This window comes from Delphinapterus leucas, chromosome 2 (genome assembly GCF_059928025.1).
Source record: "Delphinapterus leucas isolate spDelLeu-1000000601 "Yukka" chromosome 2, BTC_Dleu_Yukka2, whole genome shotgun sequence".
Classification (NCBI taxonomy): Eukaryota; Metazoa; Chordata; class Mammalia; order Artiodactyla; family Monodontidae; genus Delphinapterus; species Delphinapterus leucas.
Genome location: NC_143130.1, coordinates 167,454,687 through 167,477,983, shown reverse-complemented (window position 1 = coordinate 167,477,983; position 23,297 = coordinate 167,454,687). Strand labels below are relative to the sequence as shown.

General features: G+C 42.4%; 1 protein-coding gene across 8 annotated transcripts in view; it reads left to right on the top strand.

The window, feature by feature from the left end:
* Positions 1-23,297, top strand: part of EFCAB11 (EF-hand calcium binding domain 11) — a 247,618-nt gene that overhangs the window by 141,279 nt on the left and 83,042 nt on the right. For 4 of the 8 annotated variants that reach the window (XR_016392249.1, XR_002644909.2, XM_089908108.1 and 1 more), the window contains exon 6: positions 3,286-3,357. Coding sequence is in view for 5 of the 8 variants with exons in the window: in XM_089908108.1 (XP_089764234.1) it covers positions 3,286-3,357 (72 nt within the window). In the remaining 3 variants the exon portion in view is untranslated. The other 4 variants (XM_089908107.1, XM_022576305.2, XR_016392250.1 and 1 more) reach the window with 4 other exon arrangements.

The following is a 23,297-nucleotide window of genomic DNA, read 5'->3' as shown; positions in this document are numbered from 1 at the left end:
CGCAGATGTGTCCAGTGCTCTGCCTTGGTTTCCGGTTTCCAGCTCTTTATCTCTAAATTGTTCAGCCTGACACTCAAGGGGTTCCTTCCACCCATTGCTCTACTAAGCACCCTCATCTTTCAGAGTCCATGTCTTACTTGGTCTCTCTGTACCTGGTCTGTATTTACAAAATGTGGTGGGGCATGGAGACCACAATTGACCGTTCCTTATTGGTCCCTGAGTGATGGCTCCTAGGTGCCTTCTTCAGTGTGTTATTATTTCTCTGGCTAGTATTTTAGACTCTATAAAAACAGTGATGATATACTTTCTTTAATCCCCCCAAACCTCCTGGGAGGCAGTAGATATTCCAAAATGTTGTCCACTGTTTCCCCAGATTCATTTACTCCACAAATTCATTCACTCTGCAAACATTCATTACCCGCTATGGGCTAAGAGGTGGGGACACAGCAGCAAACAAGAGAAAGTTCTTGCCTTCCCAGAGTTTATTTCTAGTTGGAGTGACGGTGGTGGAATATTTCAGTGCTGAATGTATGTTGGTGACACCAAGACAGCACACTCTAGTTTCATAAGGAGAGTATACTCCTTTTAGGGTTAAACACTGTAAACAGAAACAATGAAACGTTTTACCTAATGACGTTTTCTTCATCTCCTCAGCATACCACTAATTCTACCCACCTGCCACATCTGCTCATCCATCACATGGTGACTTGAGTGTGGGTGCTGTGAAACTTTCCTTCTTTGGAATAATTCCGTCTGCAATGAAAAACAGTATTTTAGCTTTTAAAATTATAGCTCTGAAATGTGAATTTCCTTTTCATTCTCCTTGAGATGACCATATATATATATGATGAGGAAGAAAAGTTGAAGACAGTATTTTACCATGTCTCATTCTAAATATAAACATGATGTTCCTCCATTCATTATAAAAACGCCTTATGAATAAACTTTTCCATTTTAATACCTCTTGGTTATACTGTGCCCATTTTATGATGGGAAGCTTTGGCAAAGGCAGCAAGAAAAATAAGAAGTTAATGGAATTACAATAAAGTTATTTACTGAGAAAATCAGGCAAAAGGATTTCCTTTTCTACAAGCATTCAGCATCTCAATAAGTGAATGAACACACACACACACACACACACACACGTATATATATCAGAAACAGTTTATTCTAAATATTACTTTTCTAGGTTATCCACTTAACTCACCCTATGAGATTTATAGTTCAATCATATCTGTTCAGAGTGGGAAGAAAAAAGGCCATTTATCTAATCCAATTCCTTGAGAAAAAATATGTAGGCAATATTAAGAATCTTCAATTATCTAATTTAATAGGAGGGATGATTTATACTCTGTAATCAGTAACATGTGATACTGATTATTTCTAATCCCTTAGAAGAGATCCGACATTCTGCTTTTGGTCCTGTATAGCATGAAATCGTCATGTATATTTTACCAAAAGAAGTAACAAGAATAATGGCCCCTACAGTCTGCAATCATTTTATACTAACATACTGCAACATGGTTTTGCCCTGGGGCAGAGAAGTAGGGATTTTCTCTACTTCAAAAGAATGAAAAATTATTATCACTCTATCCAGTACCATTATAGACTTCAGAGACTTTGGCATGAAATATTCAGAAAGTTTATTTTAGAATTCAATATTTTAAAAGCCTGCTTTAAAACTATTACAGTGATTAGCGGCTTTGTTACTCGGGCCAGTCCTTGCTTTAAAAAGCCCTATGTCATGGTTAATACCATTTGCCGTTTCAACAAGATATAATTTGCACCAACCCAATAAGGCAAATACGGCACGTAATGCATTGTTTTAGAGTGCCCCCCAAAGAGGAATTGGGACCACAACTCATCAGTTATCTTTCAAACACACTCTTAAACACTGCTTTCACTGGTAGCAGTTGAATGTATTGCTTATGCCATGATTTTGTCCTTCTGCCATGTGTTATCTTAACCAGGTGGAATGGGTGCCATTCCTCTGCTCCCTGTTCAAGGAGCAATGCCCCTGTCTCAGTGTCTGTAGGGACACACACGGACAACCCAGCTGAGGCCGCCCACACCCTCCGCTGACCAGCCAGAGGCTCACATCTTCACCTCTCTCCATAGGAGTCAGAAAAGCTTATCAGGTGTTTGTGAGGAATTAACCAAGCTTCCGAGGCCATGAATGAAGCCAGTGAAAACTTCCGGAGCTTGAGTTAGCTGCATGGGAATTGCAACACAACCGCTTCTCTCTGGACCATCCTATTTACATAGGGAGACGTGGAATAGAGTATAGAGCCCTGGTTTGGGAATTTAACAATCATGATTTGAATTTCAAATCTGGTTACTTACCAGCAACATGATCCTTCAGAAACCACTGAACCCCTTTAGGCTCAATGTCTGTAAAATGGACCCGTCCTGGCATCTGTGCACAGATTTGATGAGACAGGTGATATAAAGACAGTGCGAGGCAGGGTGTCAGTCACTGTTCCCATCGTTATTATTTACTCCCCAAATGTTTTTCTTATCTCTTAATTCTTTATTCCACACTTCTGTTGTGTAATGTGTGAAAGGAAAATCAAAATGGAGTTGGTGTTGCTAAGAGAGCTCTCTAAAATGGAGCCAGGAGACCATTAAGGAAGTGTGACTTCTGCACATCAAAATCTTTTGTCCTGGTGACGTCATCCAGAACACCTTCCAGAAACGCAAAATATTTACTGGACCCTTACCTTAAAACAACGTGTGACTCCACAAGGGCAAATCTTTTCTAACGTGGGTCAGAGTCAGTCACAAATTTCACCAAGCAGCTTTTAACAACCCCATGGCTTTTCGTCTCTTCCTTTGAACACTCTTTCGGGGTTACCCGAATTTGTATCTCCCAAACTGCAATTCTTCAGACCCTAAATAAACTCTTTTCTTCTTTGCAGCCTCCTGCATTGTGTTTTTGGTTGACAAATGCATGTATATTTATTGACATATCACAGAAAGAATTTGCAGGATGACTAGAAAAATCATCACTCCTGCCTTTTTTAATATAACCTGTGCACTTGATGACATTCCTTTAAATTTATTGAATATATTATTTCTGTAGGTTTTAATAAATAACTTTTCCTTTCCTTCACACCTTAGGTATTATCAAGGAAAAAAAAAAGATAAGCATCAACCTCAGCATTCAAGTAGATAAAATACGTTCCTCTCACGTAGACATGAAAAGAAATGAAGGTTCTGATGTACTCTTGATGCATAAGGTGAGACGAAACTAACCTGTGAATAACTTTCTGTTTCATTTTCCAGGGAAGTAGATCAAGACTCAGATGGTCACGTCAGCTTTAAAGACTTTGAATATGCCATGAACTATGGACAAAAGTAAGCCTAACTATTGTGTGCTGCTTTGGGCAACCTGTGGGGAGACCGAAATAGATTGTGATATATTTAGATGTCGAATCCCACTCTACCAATGATGTCATGCTGCATACCTTCCGTTAAACTCTTCATCATGGTTCTCAGATGCTCACAGTTGCTTGCACTGCCACTGGGATGGCCCCCAACCCCCCTCCTCTTTACCCTCAACCCCCGACTCCCCCCCCACCAATGCTGCCAGCCAGGATGCTCCACTCATTTACTGGTCCTTGCCACCCTACCCACAGCCTCCCTGATCCTCAGCAGTTCCTAGTGTCAGGAACTGCCAGTGGTACCAGTTTCCTTCCTGCATTCAGCTTTGGTTGAACAAATAATAGCATGTACATGCAACTGAGTGTTGACTGTGTTCCAAGCAATGAGCAAGGCTTTTGGAAAACAAAGTTAAGACTTCTCTAAGACAATGTATCCTCAGTAGTCATCAAAAATCATCATCGCAAAAATGGCCCTAGGGCGCTGGTTGTGCAAGATGGAAAAACCAGATTGAGCTGACATTAGTATAAGTCTTCTCCAGCTGCATACAGAGGAAGGACAGGGTGCAGTAAGGATATCGGAGGCAAAAGACTTACCTGCAGAACCCATTAGAATGGCCTGGGCCTGCGGCTCCTGCAGCAGAACAACAAGCCCTGGGCTGCCCGGCTGCCCTGTGCTGTACCCTCCCTGGTTCTGGGCGGCTCTGCCCTGCCACGAGAGCCTTAGCCATCTGTGTTCCCGTCCTCTGTTTTCTGCCCATCCATACCTGGAATCCGGGGACTGCTGTCCTACAACAAAAACTGTGACCCTGGACTTTCAGCACTTATTTTAAATAAATACTCATATCAGTACTAATATTTTATCTGTAAATGTTCAGAATGCTAAACGTTAACAACACTGTGAAAACATCTAATATAATTCAAATTTTAAAAGTATTAAAGGTCAAGGAAATATGTACATTTGTCAAAGAGAAACATTAAATAAGCATCCTTCTGACACAAAGTATTAGCAGATAAACTTAATAATCTGTCATAAATCAGAGGAGCCTAAAGAGACATAACAGCTAAATGTAATTTGGTGTCCTGGAGGGGATCCTGGGCTAGAAGAAAGGACGTTAGGTAAACACTAGTAAGGTATGCACTTTAGTTCATAATGCTATATCAATATTGGTGCATTAATTGTGACAAATGTACCATACTCATAGAAAATATTCATCATAGGGAAAAGTGAGTGAGTACATGGGAACTCTCTATTCTATCTTCACAATCTTTCTATAAACCTAAAACTATTCCAAAATTAAAAGGTTGTTAAAAAATAAAGTCTTATTCCAAAATTAGCATACTAAACACTATCTAAAATGAAGAAAACTTTGAAAATCATTAAGAAGTACACATGAAATATTATTTCAAGAACAAAGTGGGTCCATGGTATCATTGAGCATCACGTGCGTTTTAGGACAAATGGTTCTGGCTGATGAAAAGCGCTTTCTGACTTTGGGTAGAGTTTTATTCAGCAAGTATTTTCATCATAAATTGAATAGTTGAGTCATTGGTCCTCATCTCAGTACATAAGTGGTACTGCTTTTAGATTTTTAAAATATAAAAATTAGAGTAATCTACCAACAAAATGCTTATATTTCAGTAATTGCCAGAATACCAAAACCTTGTATTGCAATCACTATTTGGACCTTATTTCTTCCTGTAATCATGACAAGAGAGAGGGAGAGGTCACGTCCTCCCGTTGAGTGGCAGGCAGGAGGCCAGGGTGGGAAGAGCTATTGGGCAACTGCCTTGATCCGGGATTAGTCCAGGCTCTCTTCGGTCTCAGTGAGGTCTCAATGACAGAAACCTACCCAGACTAGCTTAGACAGAAAAGGAATTTACTAGAAAATACTGGGCTATCTTATATAATCCAACATAGGAAGGGCAGTGGTGCAGCTGGGTTTCCAGGAAAATGAGAACGAGTAACACAAGCACCTCCGGACTCTGCCCCTGTCGCCTGGTCACTGCAGCCTCACACCGTTCTAAAAAGGAATTGGCCCGTCATCTGTGCAAGTGCAAAGACCCTAGAAAGAGGCTTCAGTTGGCCCCTGGATCAGTCAACTCTGATTCATCTTGAGGGTATAGGCTTGGTCCCTAGGCACTCAGCCAGGTGTGCTGAGGGCTGGTCACAGGAGGGGAAGTTGATAAGAGCTGGGCGGCCATCCCCTGTTCTTTTTTTAGAAGAAAGCAATATGACCTGGACCTTCTCTAGGAGGGAGAGCACCTCGAGGATTTGATGCTTAGGAGGGCCCAGGCTCTCAGGGCAGAGCACAGACCAAAAGAAGGGGCCGTGAGAAGCTGCTCATGTCACCTTCCCTCCTTACCACTCCCTCTACACTCCGTCCAAATCCTTGTCTTGTAAGCTTTGCCCCAGCTTCTCACTTCCAGGCCCCTGCCCCACCCTCGTCCCCAAGCCACATGATGCTGTCTGCAGTGTGACCCTATTGGCCTCCCTTCAGTTGCATGGCCCAAGGATGGGCATCTATGCAAGCTGATCAGCTCGGTCTCTCCCCGTGGAAGACCTCAGGAGTGAGAGTGAGGGAGGCGGAACAGCGCTCCTCCGGTGGAATGAGTGGTTATGACTCAGGGGCGAGGGGCAGATGTGTTTGCCACCATGTGGCCTGGAAAACCAAGGCAGCTGGTTTGCAGTGAGAGCAGAAAATGAAACAGACACCAAGAGGGGAACAAGAGAGGAACTAGAGAAACCCATGGTACTGGATTTCTGATTAAAGCTTATACACAAGGCCCAGTCATAACCCTTTGGGTCCTGTGAGGTAACTCTGTATCCTTCCAATAAATCTTTCTGCTCAAGCCAGCTGGAGTTGCTTTCTGTTATCTGAAACCAAGAGAACCCTAACTGTTACAAGCATAGAGCCAAGGACAGATACTAGGTAACATCAACATTTACTGGGGCAGCAGAGAAAAGAGTCTTCTAAATAGACTAAGAAGAAGCAGCCAAGATGGAAGAGGAAGCTGTCGCCAGATCTCTCTCGCTGGTACCTCTGCCTCCACCTGATCTTTCACTATGACCAGCTCCAGTCTTCCCCTCTGGCAACAGCTGTCTCTCAGAGATCACCAGTGATTTCCAGTGGCCAAACGCACGAGCCCCTCTCGGACCCCATCACACTTGTCCTTTCTCTTGGGTCCTTCTCTCTTTAGCCTCCATAGCACTGCTCTCTCGTGGTATTTCTGTGCCCATTCTTCCCATTCTACTCTCTTTTCCTGTATCTTCAACTATCTTGTAAGTGTTAGTATTCTCCAGGGTACTCTAATTGGCCACTCTTCTTTTTTTTTTTTTTTTTTAATAAATTTATTTATTTATTTTTGGTTGCGTTGGGTCTTCGTTGCTGCGTGTGGGCTTTCTCTAGGAGCGGCGAGCGAGGGCTACTCTTCATTGCGATGTGCAGGCTTCTCGTTGCGGTGGCATCTCTTGTTGCAGAGCACGGGCTCTAGGTGCGCAAGCTTCAGTAGTTGTGGCATGCGGGCTTCAGTAGTTGTGGCACACGGGCTTAGTTGCTCCGCAGCATGTGGGATCTTCCTGGACCAGGGCTTGAACCCGTGCCCCGTACATTGGCAGGCAGATTCTTAACCACTGCGCCACCAGGGGAGTTCTTGGCCACTCTTCTTGATCAACACATTCTCCAAGGATGATTTCATTCTCTCCCAAGACTTCAGCTATCACCTTTATGGGTGTGACTCCACCAACCAAACTTTATCTTTCGTCTTGATCTCTGCTGCACCCAGACCTGTGTTTTCATTTGCCGGTTGGACGTTTTCACCTCAACCCAAGCTCACTGAACTAAAATCAGACTCATTGTTTTCTCTGATTTCCAAAATTGGCTTCTCATTCTGTGTTTTCTATTTCTGTTAATGGCATCCATCCCATCCCCCACCCCAAGCTCTCATGTGAACCAGACACCTAGGAGTTTCTTTCAAATCTCCCCCATCTTCCTTCACTGTGACATCCAGTCAGTCACTGCATCCTTTGAGTCTGCATCTGCAAAAACTTTCATGACATTTCCTTCCATGCATCATGATCTCTCGGCCCATGTTCTTATTCCCACTCCCATCCGTCCATTGGGGCATATGTTCTTCTATTCATTGCTATAAAGATGAGTAAAGGGTGTGGTGACAAGTTAAGAACTAGACCCCACTGTCATGAAATTTAGTCCAGCATGTCAGTTATCTTCTCAAAGCACAAATAGAATTGTTGTTTTTTTTTTTCTTCTCTGCTCAGAAGCTTTAATAGCCATCTTTTCTTTTGGGTCATGTCTAACCCTTAATGTGCCATTCAAAGCCCTCTACAGTCTTGTCTCCACTTGTCTGTTCAGCTTTATCTTTCACAACTACCTCTACCATACCATCCCACAACCAGGCAACTCACACACACACATACAAGTCCCTTAGCCTAAAAACACCAAAATAACAACTAGATCTTTGCCTAAAATAGAAAATTAACAAATAACCTTGGAATTCATATCTGATGAGGTAATAGGAAAATACACCATAAGATGAAATTCCATTTAAAAAAACACTGGGCCACCTTCATCCTAGTGAATTTGTTTTTTAATTTTTATTGGAGTGTAGTTGCTTTACAGTGTGTTAGTTTCTGCTGTACAGCAAAGTGAATCAGCTATACATATACATATATCCCTCTTTTTTGGATTTCCTTCCCATTTAGGTTACCACAGAGGATTGAGTAGAATTCCCTTGTGCTATACAGTAGTTTCTCATTAGTTATCTATTTTAGGTATATTAGTGTCCTAATGAATATTTTTCCTTCCCCATTGTCACCTTCGGGGGGGGAAGGGGGGCTAATTTTGCTGGGTATTTTGTATTATTTTATTTTATTCTTGAAAATTGATGAGACAGACATTAGCATCCTCTCTTATAAATGAGGAAACCACCTCAGAGAGTCTAAGTAACGCGGCTCAGGCCAGGTGGTGGCGATGGGTGGAGTGTCAGGGTGGAGAGCCAAACCTGCCAGCCTGATTAAGCATAAATAACTGCTATTCTGCTACATCACCTCCAGTGGCAAAATCATCTATGACACTGGTCCGTATTCTTCGGTCACACTTTGTTTTTGATCCAGGATGAGTTTATCCCGATTCATTGGCCATCCCAGGTCAAGCTTCTATCACATGGTAGGTATTAAACACTAATTCCCATCTTACACATCACCAAGCTTAATCCAAATTACATTGGGTTATTAATCAAATCCACTTTCAAGAGACAAAGATTTGCCACCAGAGACGATATCTTTTAAAATATGCTGCCAGCTCTATAGGCAGTTTTCAAAGAGGATTTCTAGAAATGCTCTGAACAATGGAAGCATTTTTGAAATAGATGTGCATCCTCATTGGGCAACACTCACTTACGTGTGTAAATTCTAAACCGTAGTTTTCAACAGTCACGGTACTTGGGGTTCACGCTTCACTTACAGAATTGTAATTTCGGTTTAATAAAAACGGTTGCTTTCCTTTTTCTTGTAACTTTTGAGAAATCTGTTTAGAACTGCGGAATTAGACAGTTAAAACCCACACAAATGGAAATGTAATGGCATTAGGGATAGCAGCTCACAGAGTGATCTTTCTTACAAAACAAATTTAAATTGGCTTGGCCACATGGATTCAAAAGTGGCTGAAAACAATTTAACATAATAAAATATGGAGTGTTCAATCTAAATTTCTCTTAAATTGCTAAATCGGTAAAATGCTCAGAAGTGTGAATCAAAAAGAGCATCACTCTAACTTCACAGAAAATGCAGATTAATTTATATGAAAACATAAACTGAAATCCAAATATACTCCTTATTTTATGATTTACTGATCCTTGGCGGGGGAGAAAACTTCAAAGGAGAACAAAGCAGTTAGGTTTGCTGTAGTATATTCATTAGGAAGAACAATTTCAATAATACTAAATTTTTACAAAAAATTGACCAAGGGTCTGGAAGTACATTGCAAGTATTATAATAATAGTCACTGTAAAGTAGAAGCCAGGTTTGGTCATCTTCTTTGTTTTAAAGAAGGAAGCCAACCTTGACTTTAAATGATGTTTCTAAGGTTAAACATGGCAGAAATCGTGCTTGAGTCAACTTCTTTACCAAGCATTCTCTACTGGTACTTATATTGGGCTGCTTGTGGGATGAGGTTTATTCATTGTCTTTCTTTTTTTTTTTTTTTTTTTTTTTGCGGTACGCGGGCCTCTCACTGTTGTGGCCTCTCCCATTGCGGAGCACAGGCTCCGGACGCGCAGGCTCAGCGGCCACGGCTCACGGGCCCAGCTGCTCCGCGGCATGTGGGACCTTCCCAGAACAGGGCATGAACCCGCGTCCCCTGCGTGGGCAGGCGGACTCTCAACCACTGCGCCACCAGGGAAGCCCATTGTCTTTCTTTTCTCCCCCTTTTTCGCTACCCTCCGTTCCTCCCTCCTTCCTTCCTTCCTTCCTTCCTTCCTTTCCTCCCTCCCTCCCGCCCTTCCTGCCTTTGTTTCTGCTATCCCTATCACATCCATAGATAGAATTACATACACTGAGCCATCCAGGGTTCTATCTGACCTGCTTTTTAACTGATGTCCTTGTGTCAACAGATTCCACCCCCCCACTACAAATAGAAACCAAAATTCCAGCATACTTCATGTATTTTATCAAATATGAAAACCTCTTGGCCATTATCTCTTCAAACACTTCTGACATCCTTGAAGAGAATGTCCTCTCAGAACCCAGTTACACGTATGTTATGCCGCCGATGTGACCTGACGTCTCTCATTCTCTGTTCTCCTCCTCCCCCCCTCTTCCTCCCCCAGTTTAACTTTCAGTTCAGTAACTTCTACTCACTCACTGCTGGTGGGAATGCAAAATGGCGCAGCCACTTCCGAAGACAGTTTGACAGTTTCTTACAAAGCTAAGCATAGTCTTACCAAACGATCCAGCAATCATGAACCTACATATTTACTCAACTGATTTGAAAACTTCTCTCCACAAAAAATTTGTGCAAGATTATTAATAGCAGCTTTATTCATCATCACCCAAAGCTGGAAGCAGCCAAGATATCCTTCAGGAGATGACTGTATAAACAAAATGTGATACAACCGAACAATGGAATTATTATCCAGTGATTAAAAGAAATGAGCTGTTGACCCACAAAAACACATGGGTGAATCTTAAATGCATATTTCTAAGTGAAAGAAGCCAGTGTGAAAAGGCTACATTCTGTATGGTACCAATATGACGTTCTGGAAAAGGCAAAACTATAGTGATGACTAAAAGACCAGTGATTATCAAGGGTTTTTTGTGGTGGAGGAGGGTTGAATAGGTAAAGCACAGGGAATTTTTTTTTTTTTTTTTTAGTGTGGTAAAATATGCAAGATGAGCCAGAAAGTGAGGAAGTGCTCAAAAAGCAAAACAAAACAAAATTTTAAAAAAAACAACTTACATTGGTAGGGGTATATCAAAGGGACACAAGAACCAATAGAAAGAGCTCCAAGTGGCCAAAGCTGGAACAGTTTGAGTAACAAAATAAAGTGGTATTGGATTATAACTCAAAGTATAAAATAAATATCCATGAGTCCACACTGATTCAAATAAATGATTGAATAAATAAATGGCAGAGCTGAGACACATCTCCTTTGCAGAAGAATTCCAAATGATTTACGTAGGTACTCTGCCTTCAAAGAGGTGTAGCATAACTCTCCATTCCTTAAGTGTGGACTGCATAGAGTGACCTTCTTCCAACGAGTACTGTATGGAAGGGAGACATAGAGTAACAGTGGTGAAACCTGACAAACACTACTTGAGCCAGGTGATCAAGGTCAGTATCAACAGTGATAAATCTTGTTGATACTATGTACCCTTATGTATGTGATGAAAATGACCCTTAACCTCTCTGGCTTTCCTCCTCAAACCCCACAACCTCAGTCCCATCATGAGAAAAACAGCAGACAAATCCTAATTCAGAGACATTCTACAAAATACCTGACCAGCACTTCTCAAAACTGTCAAGGTCAAAAACAAGGAATGCCTGAGAAATGTCACAGCCAAGAGGAGCCTAAGGAGACATGACAGCTAAATGTAATGTGATAGCTGGGATGGGATCCTGGAAAAGGAAAAATACGTTAGATAAAAACCCTGGAAAACTGAATAAAGCATGGGCTTTGGTTAATAGTAATGCCAAAATTGTTTCATTAATTATAACAAACGTATGATACTAATGTAAAATGTTAATAATAGGTGAAACTGGGTGTGAGGGGTAGGGGAAATCTGTACTATCTTCACAATTTTTTTTTTGTAAATCTAAAACTGTTCTATTTTGTTTTTTGGTGGTTTTTTTTGCAATACTTGGGCCTCTCACTGTTGTGGCCTCTCCCGTTGCAGAGCACAGGCTCCGGACGCGCAGGCTCAGCGGCCATGGCTCATGGGCCCAGCCGCTCCGCAGCATGTGGGATCTTCCCGGACCGGGCACGAACCCGTGTCCCCTGCATCGGCAGGCGGACTCTCAACCACTGCGCCACCAGGGAAGCCCCTAAAACTGTTCTAAAATAAAAGTTTATTTTAAAATTTTCAGGTATTACTGTATGGTGGAAATTATATCCCTTGCCACTTTAAATGTATATTACAAGTCTAGATGTCAATTAAAAATATATATATAAAGGGGTTATATATAGCTTTTCAAAATAATGTTATAGGTCACATTAGCAAGAAATGGAAAGCCACCACTTAATGGCAACTTTATAGGACTCTGAATTCTCAACAGTGTCCCAGTGGGGTCAGGCTTTTGCCATAGGGAATACGCTCACAACCTGTTATATGGGTTGATTTCTGACAAAGAAGAGACCTCATATATCTGCTTTTGAATTGCATTTGGAGAACCTCAAAAAAACAAACAAACAAAAGTGCCTGGCTTTCCTATAATACTGCTTGCAATATACATTTCAAAGGAGGAAATCCCTTGGCCTTGGACCTATCGAAATGAAAGCCCTTTGCATGTCTTTTGAACTTCATAATTCCTACAGCACTGAGAAAACCCACAGGTATGGTTCCTAGATTCTCCCTGTGGCCAGTCTCAGAAGGCCTGTAAATATGTTAATATAGCCAAACGGGAAACAACCTAAGTGTCCATCGATGGATGAGTGGATAAAGAAAATATAAAATATATCTGTATCTGTACCCATGCAATGGAATATTATTCAGCCATAAAAAAAGAAGAAAAGCTGCCACTCGTGACGATATAGATGGATCTTGAGGGCACTATGCTAAGTGAAATAAATCGTACAGAGAAAGACAAATACTGTACTGATTTTCAGCCTTTGCTCTTTTCTAATACTTATATTTACGACTGCAAGTGTCATCTAAGCCCTTATTTAGCTGCATCTCACAGGTTTTGGTATGTCTTGTCTTCATTAATATTTTGTTCAAAATATTTTCTAATTTCTGTTGTACTTTCTTCTTTGACACGTGGGCTGTACAGAAATGCGTTGTTAAATTTTCAAAGGATGTGGCATTTCTAGTTTTCGTTATTGATTTCTAGCTAATTCCACTGGTCAGAGGACTTATTTTTAATGTTTTCAAATCCTTGAATCAATTCTCTTTTAAGCCCTTCAGTTCTCCAGTGAACAAATACATCTTCCCATGTATTTAAATAAATTTTAAGTATAATTAAGTAGACTCTATAATCTGATGTCTTAAGTCTCTTGAATGTTTCAATAGTATTTGTAAACTCGAATTGCAACTCAAAATCGTAAGTCTAAACCAACTTGTATTTTTAAAAAATATTTATTTATTTATTAATTTTGGCTGTGTTGGGTCTCAGTTGCCGCATGCGGGATCTTTCGTTGCGGTGTGCGGGCTCTTTGTTGAGGCACACAGGCTTCTCTCTAGTTGTGGCGTGCGGGCTCTGGGTGCACGGGCTCAGTATTTGTGCTACTCAGGCTCTCTAGTTGTGGCATGCGGGCTTAGTTGCCCCGCAGCATGTGGTATCTTAGTTCCCTGACCAGGGCTCGAACCCGTGTCCCCTGCATTGGAAGGCAGATTCTTAACCACCGGACGACCAGGGAAGTCCCCCAACTTGTATTTTAAATTGGAATCACAAAGTGAATCTGTTAATCAGTCTAAAGCTGTGCTGTCTAAAGCCACCAGCACATGTGACTACTTAAATTTAATTTTAACTAATCAAAATTAAATAAAGTTAAAAATTCAGGGCTTCCCTGGTGGCGCAGTGGTTGAGAGTCCGCCTGCCGATGCAGGGGACACGGGTTCGTGCCCCGGTCCGGGAAGATCCCACATGCCACAGAGCGGCTGGGCCCGTGAGCCATGGCCGCTGGGCCTGCGTGTCCGGAGCCTTTGCTCCGCAACAGGAGAGGCCACAACAGTAAGAGGCCCGCGTACTGCAAAAAAAAAAAAAAAAAAAATTCAGTTCCTCACTGGATAGCCATATCCAGTAGCCATATTTCAAGTGTTCGATAACTACCTATGATTGGTGGCCGCCATGTTGAACCACGCCAAAGAGAACATTTCCATCATTGCACAGAGTTCTGTTGGACAGCACTCCCTAGACACTCCTGTTGGCTGCCCTGGGGCCCTGATCCTGGTCCAGTCAGGTGACAGAATCTTGTGGTGATTTATGCGAACATCATCCCACACAAGGGAGCTACTGTGGGGACTCCTTAGAAAGGGATTAAGGGAGATAAAAACATTCTGAGGCAAACTCCTGCTCACCCTTCAAGGCCCCGTGCCAACCTCACGTCCTGTGTGACAACTAACTCCTAACCCCTTAGGAGATGAGTCATACTTTCTTCTGGACCCACTCCCACAGCAGTCACTTCTGAGCTCTCCTCACATTGTAGTGTGGCTGGTACACTTCCAGTTCCGCCTCCAGCTTTGGACTATGAGCTTCCTGAAGCCAGGACCTTTTTTTTTTAAGAAGATGTTGGGGGTAAGAGTTTATTAATTAATTTATTTATTTTTGCTGTGTTGGGTCTTCGTCTCTGTGCGAGGGCTTTGTCTAGTTGTGGCAAGTGGGGGCCGCTCTTCATCGCGGTGCACGGGCCTCTCATTATCGCGGCCTCTCTTGTTGCGGAGAAGAGGCTCCACACGCGCAGGCTCATTAGTTGTGGCTCACGGGCCTAGTTGCTCCGCAGCATGTGGGATCCTCCCAGACCAGGGCTTGAACCCGTGTCCCCTGCATTGGCAGGCAGATTCTCAACCACTGCGCCACCCGGGAAGCCCCCAGGACCATTTTTTATCTTTGCGTCTTTAGTGTCTGGCACCGTGCCTGTGCGTGACAGGTTTACATACGTTGATGAATGAGAGGGAAGTTTCTCTGAGAGGCAGAGCTAAGAATCCAAAGATGTGAATTCCCCTCTCCACTCAGTGTTTGAATTATGCTCCTTGGCAAGTCAAACACTTTCCTTGGGCCTCAGTTTCCTCTTCCTCATCAATTTCAAGGAGGAGGTTGACTTAGGTAAGATTGCTCATTGCCTGTTAGACGTAAATAAGTGTTATATGAACAAAGGGTGCTGTGGCCAGGGAAGCTCGGGAAATACTTGGTCAAACATGACAAATGGGTGTTTTCTTACTGTAGGAGTTCACAGAAACTTTAAAATGTGGAAGTCCGTTATGGCACTCTAAGGAATGGGTACAATGCAGAGATTCTCAGACTTATTTGATGGACCATGTAATTCTGTGTTTGTGTGTGTGTGTGTGTTTATGTGCACGTGAGGATATAGAGAGAGCCGTCTTAAAGAACTAATGTTCCATGGATTATACTTTGGGAAATGATTGATTAGCTGTCTCTAAGCGATCTTCCAGTTCGATGTTTTTATGTCTTATGAACATGCTGCCATCTTACCGTCCCTGGTACCTAACTTGACTAGTGGTGTGACTGTAAACTCATAAGCCACACACTTAACCTTCCACTCCCTCTGCCCCTGCTTCCTCAACTCCCCTTGCACCCCTGCCCCACCCAAGTGAAGACACTGAGCAACTCGACTTGAAACACCTGGAAGGAAAGGCCTGGGTGCACCCACTTAACTTCAGACCTCAGATAGTGAGGTCATGTCAGAGCTGATCTAAGAGCAGCTGCCTTGAAAACTGAAGCATAAGACAGAATGATCTTATTTTAATTTAAATTGATTTTCTCAGCTCTATCATGTTTCTTTCATGATATCATGGAGGTAAATTTAATATATCTAATCTTAGCCATAACTTAATATACTGGGCTTTCATGCCCAGGAATTGTTAAAGCAGCTACAGATTATTAATGTTACATTAATAAGAAAGCAATAATGAAATATTACAGAGTTCCTATTCCATATATTAGTAATGAAGACCTTTTGTGTTTTTGTGGACCTGATACTTTACACTGTGGTTGCCAAAAAGATTAGAAAATGTTTTTGCCTTCTCAGCAAATAGCCCCCAGATTAGGCTACGTGACTAGAAAATATTTGCAACAGGTAACAAAAATGGCCATGGGCATTGTGAGACAGGAGGCAATGAATTTATTTTAATCTGAGGTGCCAGGAAGAGCAACATTCTTGTTGCTCAGGAGTGAAACAAACAGTTTATCAGCTGCCTTGGAAATACAAAGTAGAAAACAACAGTGTTACCACAAAGCTCAGCCCTGTGATAAATTGCCACACGGACTGGAATTTGCCAGCATTGATGGTAGAAACCAGTGTTTAGTATGTGCCTGCCATTGGCTGACACTGCTGTCAGCACTTCACACGCACTATCACAGATAATTCTTGTGGCAACTCTAAGACAGAGGCATTATCCTTATTGTCAAGATGGGGAATAAGCACAGAGGAGTGAAGGTCAGTGGCAGACCTGGGATTTGAACCTGCACAGCCTGTCTTCTGAGCCCGCCCTTATAACCACAACGCTGAGAATGGAGACCCCTGGCCTTTCAGGTCTGAGCTCCGGGTTAGGGGAGGCACCACAGGCCTCTGGCCTATCCAGAAGAGCTTCACATATTTCCACTAACGCACTCATTTGCCAGCACCTCCAAGGTTACCTCGGGTCTCACAGTGACCCCCTGGGCAGACTGTGATTTGGTATGGGCGTAGCAGGCCAGACAGATCTCCCATCTCTCTGCGGCTCTCCAATGGAGGTGACCACAGTCACACGCTCATCAGAAAGTCCACTTGGTTCTTCGTGGAGCCAGTATCACCTGAGGATTGGTGACTTGTAAACACGTACACACACACACACCCGACCTCTCCTTCTTCCCCACACCCACACACGTCCTCCAGCCCAGCGGTCAGCCCTGCACTGCCCTCAGTCGTGTGGTTCTCTCTGCACTCCCAACAATTTCTTGAAGGAGACAGGCCTCCTCTGTGCTCTGTTGGCCTTTGTTCCAAGAACATGGGCTGCATGTTCATCCCCTCCTGTGCACAGTCTTATACTCAGGTGGGTGAGATGCACCTGGGTGTGAGGCCCCCTCACATCATGAGGAGGAAGAGGTTGTGTAACCTGTGGATTCCAAGACCCCAAACTTCATGTCGCCATCTTGGCTTCTTCCTCCACCATCGTTGGGCTTTGGCCAGACACAGAAATTCTGAAAAGCAAAATGCCGTTTTCTTCAATCACGTGATTTTTGAAAATGGGAGAAATAATATGACGTTGACTTAGCCAATGCCCTTTCTGTGCAGATACGAGGTTCATTGTAACTGTGATTTAAATACTAATTATATGCCAGTTTTAGTTTAAAGTTTTTTGTGTTTGTTCTTTTGCAGAAGCAGTCAGGGGAGTGACTAAAAGCTTATTCATTCCCAGGGTTTTTATTTTGGAAATGAACATGCTGGCACAACTTTAATTGGGTTTTAGTTGTTGTTGTTTTAATTCTCACAGTGATGGCTTGGCTATGTCTTTTGGGACTGCAGAGGGAAACTGGCATCTGGTGTTTGAGGATTCCAGGGATTTGCACCATATTTATGTGTAATAACTCTACAGTAAATAAACAGAATGAATAATTAAGTGAATAATGAGTTTCTCAGAAAAGAAGACTTCTCTTAAAACTGCAACAGAAATTCTCACGTGTATCCCACCCTCCCTCCTGTGTGGTGATTCCACGGTGCTCTCACTGTGTCATTGTCCCGTGGAAACCATCAAGGACATTTTCCAAGCGGAAATCAAGCATGCCGTTTGTATCATGGTTTGATACAAACAAGATATTTTCTTCCAATTGCAAGGATGCTGGATTTATGTCTCTTAGAATTATCTTTTTTTTACCCTAGAGAGAGTTATTTGCCTCTTTAAAAATAAAATCCATGAGATTAAATTTCACTGAACAGTGTTGCTCTGAGGGAGTAAAAACTTGAAATTCCAGGAATTTGCTGTATCTAGTGAAATTACATAAATGCATGTTAATACTCATATTAGCCAGGACAAGGTGCCCTTGCTTCCAGACGCAGCCCAGGCCCAAAGTGAATCTTTCCAAAGGTAAAATCACTGTGTAATTACTGTTTCTTCTCCACGTGTGTTCATCCACTCACTCATATGTTTTTACTTGTCTGTTCATTCATTCATGCCCCAAGTATTTACTGAGCACTTACTATATGCCAGGCACTGTGCCAGGCTCTGGCGATACCATGGTGGGCAAAACCAGACCCAGTTCCTGTCCTTACAGAGATTGCATTCTTATCAGGGAGATAGCAATCAAATAATGAGATGAAAGTTAAGTTGCAACTAATTTTGACAACTAACTTTAACTATGACAGTTTCTATGAAAGAAAGGGTTAGTCTGCTCAGGCTGCCATAACAAAATACTGCAAACCGGGTGGCTTATAAAGCAGGGATTTATTGCCTCACAATTCCGGAGACTAGAAGTCCAAGATCAAGGTTTTAGCAGATTTAGTTTCATCTGAGGCCTCTGTCCTTGGCTTGCAGATGGCAGACTTCTCATCGTGTCCTCACATGGTCTTTCCTCTGTGTGCGTGCATGTCGTGTCTAAATCTCCTCTTCTTACAAGGATAGCAGTCGGATTGGATTAGGGTCTACCGTAACAGCCTCATTTTAACTTAATCACCTCTTTAAAGGCCCTATCTCCAAACAGTCACATTCTGAGTACTGGGAGTTAGAGCTTCAACATATGAATTTTGGGGGACACGACTCAGCCATAACAGAGAGTAATCTGGTTCAGATGGAGGTGTTAATGGGGAAGGGTCAGATATTAATGGGTACCCAAGCAGGGACATAGGGTGGGCTTGCTGAGGATTAAATGGGAATCTAAAGGATGATTAAGAGCTAACTAAACACAGTGGAGGGGAATGGCATTCCAGGAAGAGGGAAGGGCACTGCCAAGCCTCCCGGTGGGAGGGGCATGGCAGGAAGCAGAGACCAAGGGGAGGCAACCATGGTGGCTGAGGAGCTGTGAGACACAGCATGGGGCTAGGATGACACTGACATTGTCAGTGGGGACAGCCAGGCCATGCAGGGCCCTCTAAACCAGGGCAGGGAATTTTGTCTTTTTCTCGAGAGCAATGGGAGACCATCAGAGGTTTTTAGTGAGGGCAGAGGTGGAATGACCAGATTTGCCTTTGGAAATTATCAGTCTGGCTGCAGGTGGACAACGGATGTAAGGGGTTCTGGAGTGCTTTCTGGAAGAGCGTTGGATACAGGAGAATGCTGCAGACATCCAAGCAAGAAATGAAAGTGGCTTGTATTCAGGAGGTGGGGTGGGATCAGAAAGAAACAAGTGGATCTTATAGATTAATGGGGACAGTGGGTTAAATTTGGTGGCACTGGATGGCAAGAGTGGATATGCTGGGCACTGGGTGAGGGAGAAGATGACAAGGCTGTCTCCTTAACTGGAGATGTCTGCTTTCTATAACTGGGTTACCTAGGTGCAAGTCAGTGGGATGGAGAGCATCAGAAGAGACTCATGTTAGAATTGACTTTTGATCATATTGACATCAGTAGACACCAAAGGCCCCATGGGTCCCCAGCACAGACACCTCTTTCCCCTGCACATGCTGTTCTGCCTTGAACACTCTTTCCTGCTTATGCCTCACCACCCACCCACCCTTCACGGCTCAACCCAAGGGTCAACTTCGTCAGCAGCAAGGCCTTCCTGAATTCCTCAGACTGGGCTACATGTCCCTTTTACATACTCTTGGAACGCCTATACTTTTTCTTCAAAGCAGTTGTTAATGGTTAAAATTACATAATTATGTGTTTAAATTCTGTTTCTCCCACTAGAATATAAAGCTTGTGAAGGTCAAGAGCATTTCTGCCTAATTAGTGCAGCAGACTGGTAGCTCTAGAGCCAGACCCTCTGGGTTCAAATCTCGACTCCCCTACTTCCTAGTGATGTGATCTTGGACAGGGTGTTTCATCTCGCCGCACCTGAGTTGCTTTGAATGTTAAGTGTGGAATATGACGGTACATCCTTCATAGACGCGGATGAAGGATGAGTAAATGAGCTAATTAGCATAAAGTGTTAATAACAGTGTTTGACATAGAGTAAGTCAGTCCTCAGTAAACGTTAGCTCTTATTATTGTTCATCACTGTACCCCTGAGTATTTGACGGACAGATGATCAGATAGATGGCTATAGACCGGTGCATGGGTGGACTGGAGAATGGAAGGATAGGTAAGGTGGAAAAGCAAGGAAGCTCAAATGGGTATTGTGGAAAGAGGGACTGGCCCATACTTCAAGACATAGTTAAATTCCAAGATATCGGGTCCCACTAAGTTAAACTTCTCCTATATGGTTACTTTCAGGCAGGGCCTTAAAGAATCTCCATCAATACCTAAATAGAGATTTCTCCAAAGAAGACATACAAATGGTCAATAGGCACATGAAAAGATGCTCAACATCGCTAATTATTAGAAAAATGCAAATCAAATCTACAAGGTACCACCTCACACTGGTCAGAATAGCCATCATTTAAAAGCCTACAGGGGGGCTTCCCTGGTGGCGCAGTGGTTGAGGGTCCGCCTGCCGATGCAGGGGACACGGGTTCGTGCCCCGGTCCAGGAAGATCCCACATGCCGCGGAGCGGCTGGGCCCGTGAGCCATGGCCGCTGAGCCTGCGCGTCTGGAGCCTGTGCTCCACAGCGGGAGAGGCCACAGCAGTGAGAGGCCTGCGTACCGCAAAAAAAAAAAAAAAAAGTCTACAAATAACAAATGCTGGAGAGGGTGTGGAGGAAAGGGAACCCTCCTACACTATTGGTGGGAATGTAAACTGGTGCAGCCACTATGGAAAACAGTATGGAGATTCCTCAAAAAACTAAAAATAGAGTTGCCATATGATCCAGCAATTTCAACCCTGGGCATATATCCAGACCAAACTGTATCTCAAAAAGATACATGCACCCTAATGTTCATAGCAGCACTATTCACAATAGCCAAGACATGGAAACAGCCCAAGTGCCCATCAACAGATGAATGGATAAAGAAGATGTGGTACATATATACAATGGAATACTACACAGCCATAAAAAAGAATGGAATAATGCCATTTGCAGCAACATGGATGGACGTAGAGATTATCATACTAAGTGAAGTAAGTCAGGAAAAGAACAAATACCATATGATATCACATATGCGGAGTCTAAAACATGAAATTATCTACAAAACAGAAAGAGACTCACAGACATAGAGAACAGACTTGTGGTTGCCAAGGAAGGGTGAGGGGGGAATGGAGTGGGAGTTTGGGATTAGCAGATGTAAACTATTATATATATGTATAACTGAATCACTTTGCTGTGTACCAGAAACTAACACAACACTGTAAATCAACTATCCTTTAATAAAATACATTAAAAAATTAAATTAAAAAAAAGAATCTCCATCAAGCCTTATTCAGTGATAAACCTAAGTATTTGTTTCTTGATTTCAACAGAGGAAAAAAAAAATCACCACAACCCAACTATCCCCTCCTTAATTAAACTAACAGTACATTTCCTAACTTAACTGTAAAATTTTTTTAAGGTATAATAACTAAGTTTAATGTGATTTTAACGCTAAATTGATTCATTGATTTATTCATTCTTATGTTCCTCCCTCAGACACGTATGGGATTCCTACCACGTGTCAGATGCTGTGATAGGTACGGGTGGTTACCAAGTCACATAAGCTATTGTCCCTATTCTCAAGGAGCCTAAGACTCCTAATAAACTTTATAAAGAGATTTCAAATAAATATTTATACTCAATATACCTGATCAAAACAAAGCAAATACAGCAGCAGAAGCTGTTTTATAAACAGGGGGCCACAGATGATGAAGGATCATCCTCAGTCTATTGTTCACCGCAGCTCAGCTCTGGCCTCAGTAATGAAGCCTCCAGCAGAGGCTGCTCAGTCCCAGCTGGAAGGTATTTGCATTGCTGTCACTCTATTTATGACAGCAACTCATGTCTGGTATTTTTCTTTTTGCCCAGAGGATTCTCTTTCTGTAATTGATTACAGAATTCAAGGCCATTTCATTAGGAGGAAATGTGCCATATCATTATTATAACAACTCTCCCTATTTTTGTTCAATTTTGAAACTGGCAATCTAAAGACTATTTTTAGCTCAGTCATGTGTGATTATTTGTTTCCTTATTATGAGAACTTTTTTCCGTCGGACTAGTTAACATGAATTTTATGCTCACATATTATGTCACATGCTCCAATTCAATTTATTGTAAAGCAGATTCTTTGGGGGAAAACTGTAAAACTAATTTGAATTGATTCTTTAGAGATTCCATTTTAAATGAAGTGCTATAAAATTGGCAGACAAAGTGAAAAAATGGAATTGAATTCTCTTCTTCAGCTACTTATTGGATTCAGAAATCTTTTTGACAGCGCCAGGGGTTTTGATATAATGTTTTACGCAATTTTCCTAACATTTGTCTCAAACTCCACTGCCTTTATTTTGGTTGTTCGACTCAAAATGATTTCCTGATTTTCCATAGATAAAAGCAGAGTTCTTGCTAAAGGAAATATTTGGTGCTCTGGTACAAACTTCTTACCATCTACAGTGGTGCCCGTCTATAAAACATCTGCTGTAAAGCGGGTATTTTAATTCCAGAGTGAATACTGAACATTTGTGGACAAACTTTCTGAGAGACGTGTGGAATAAAACTGCATCTCCAACTTCCTCCAGTTTGGCCCCAATTTATATTTCTGCCTTTCATATTTGATGGATTTACAGCTTGAGGATAGCGTGAGAATAATAGGCAAGATGCCTGATGGCTTAATTTCCTGTCCTCTACGGCCGAGAGGAGACCATTGTTCGTCAGGGCAGGGGGCTCTGTGCTAATCAGAAACAGCCGTCACTGGTGGGGAAAGGGACCCCAGGATTGGTCCATCTGATCGCACTGGATGATTTATATCCGATTATTAACAATCTAGTGGAAAATACATAGCAAACGCATGTCTACAATTTCACCTTGAGACACACGTGTTTTCCTTGATGTGCTTTTAAAAGGGAGTTTTATTTCACACTCATCTTTTGCCCCGAATTCCCTAAATCGCATCCGTCATTTCTATTGGTCCAGCTAGTGGGCTAAGAGGCAGACTCGTGGAGGGCCCTAGCCCAATTTTGCTCTGCTCCCATTGACTGCAGCCTCAAGTACTTGGAGTTCCTCCCCTAAAGTCAGGCTGGTCTTGAAAGAAGCAAATCACTGCTGCATGTGTTTTTGTTCTGATTACAAAGAAGATAATTGTGGGAAGTGAGAGCACCTGTTAGGCTCCGGGGGAAGAAGCAGGCCCAGGGCCAACTCCTCTATCAAAGATACAATGCTTAGGGCTCCCCCTTCCTTGCAGGGGCCCACAAAAGCTCTAATTTTAGTTAAAATTAGTATAAAAATGAATATCTAATAATAACTCCAGCCTACATAGTATTTGTTTTTATGCCAAAATAGCCTTTGCATATCATCTTTTATTTTTTTAT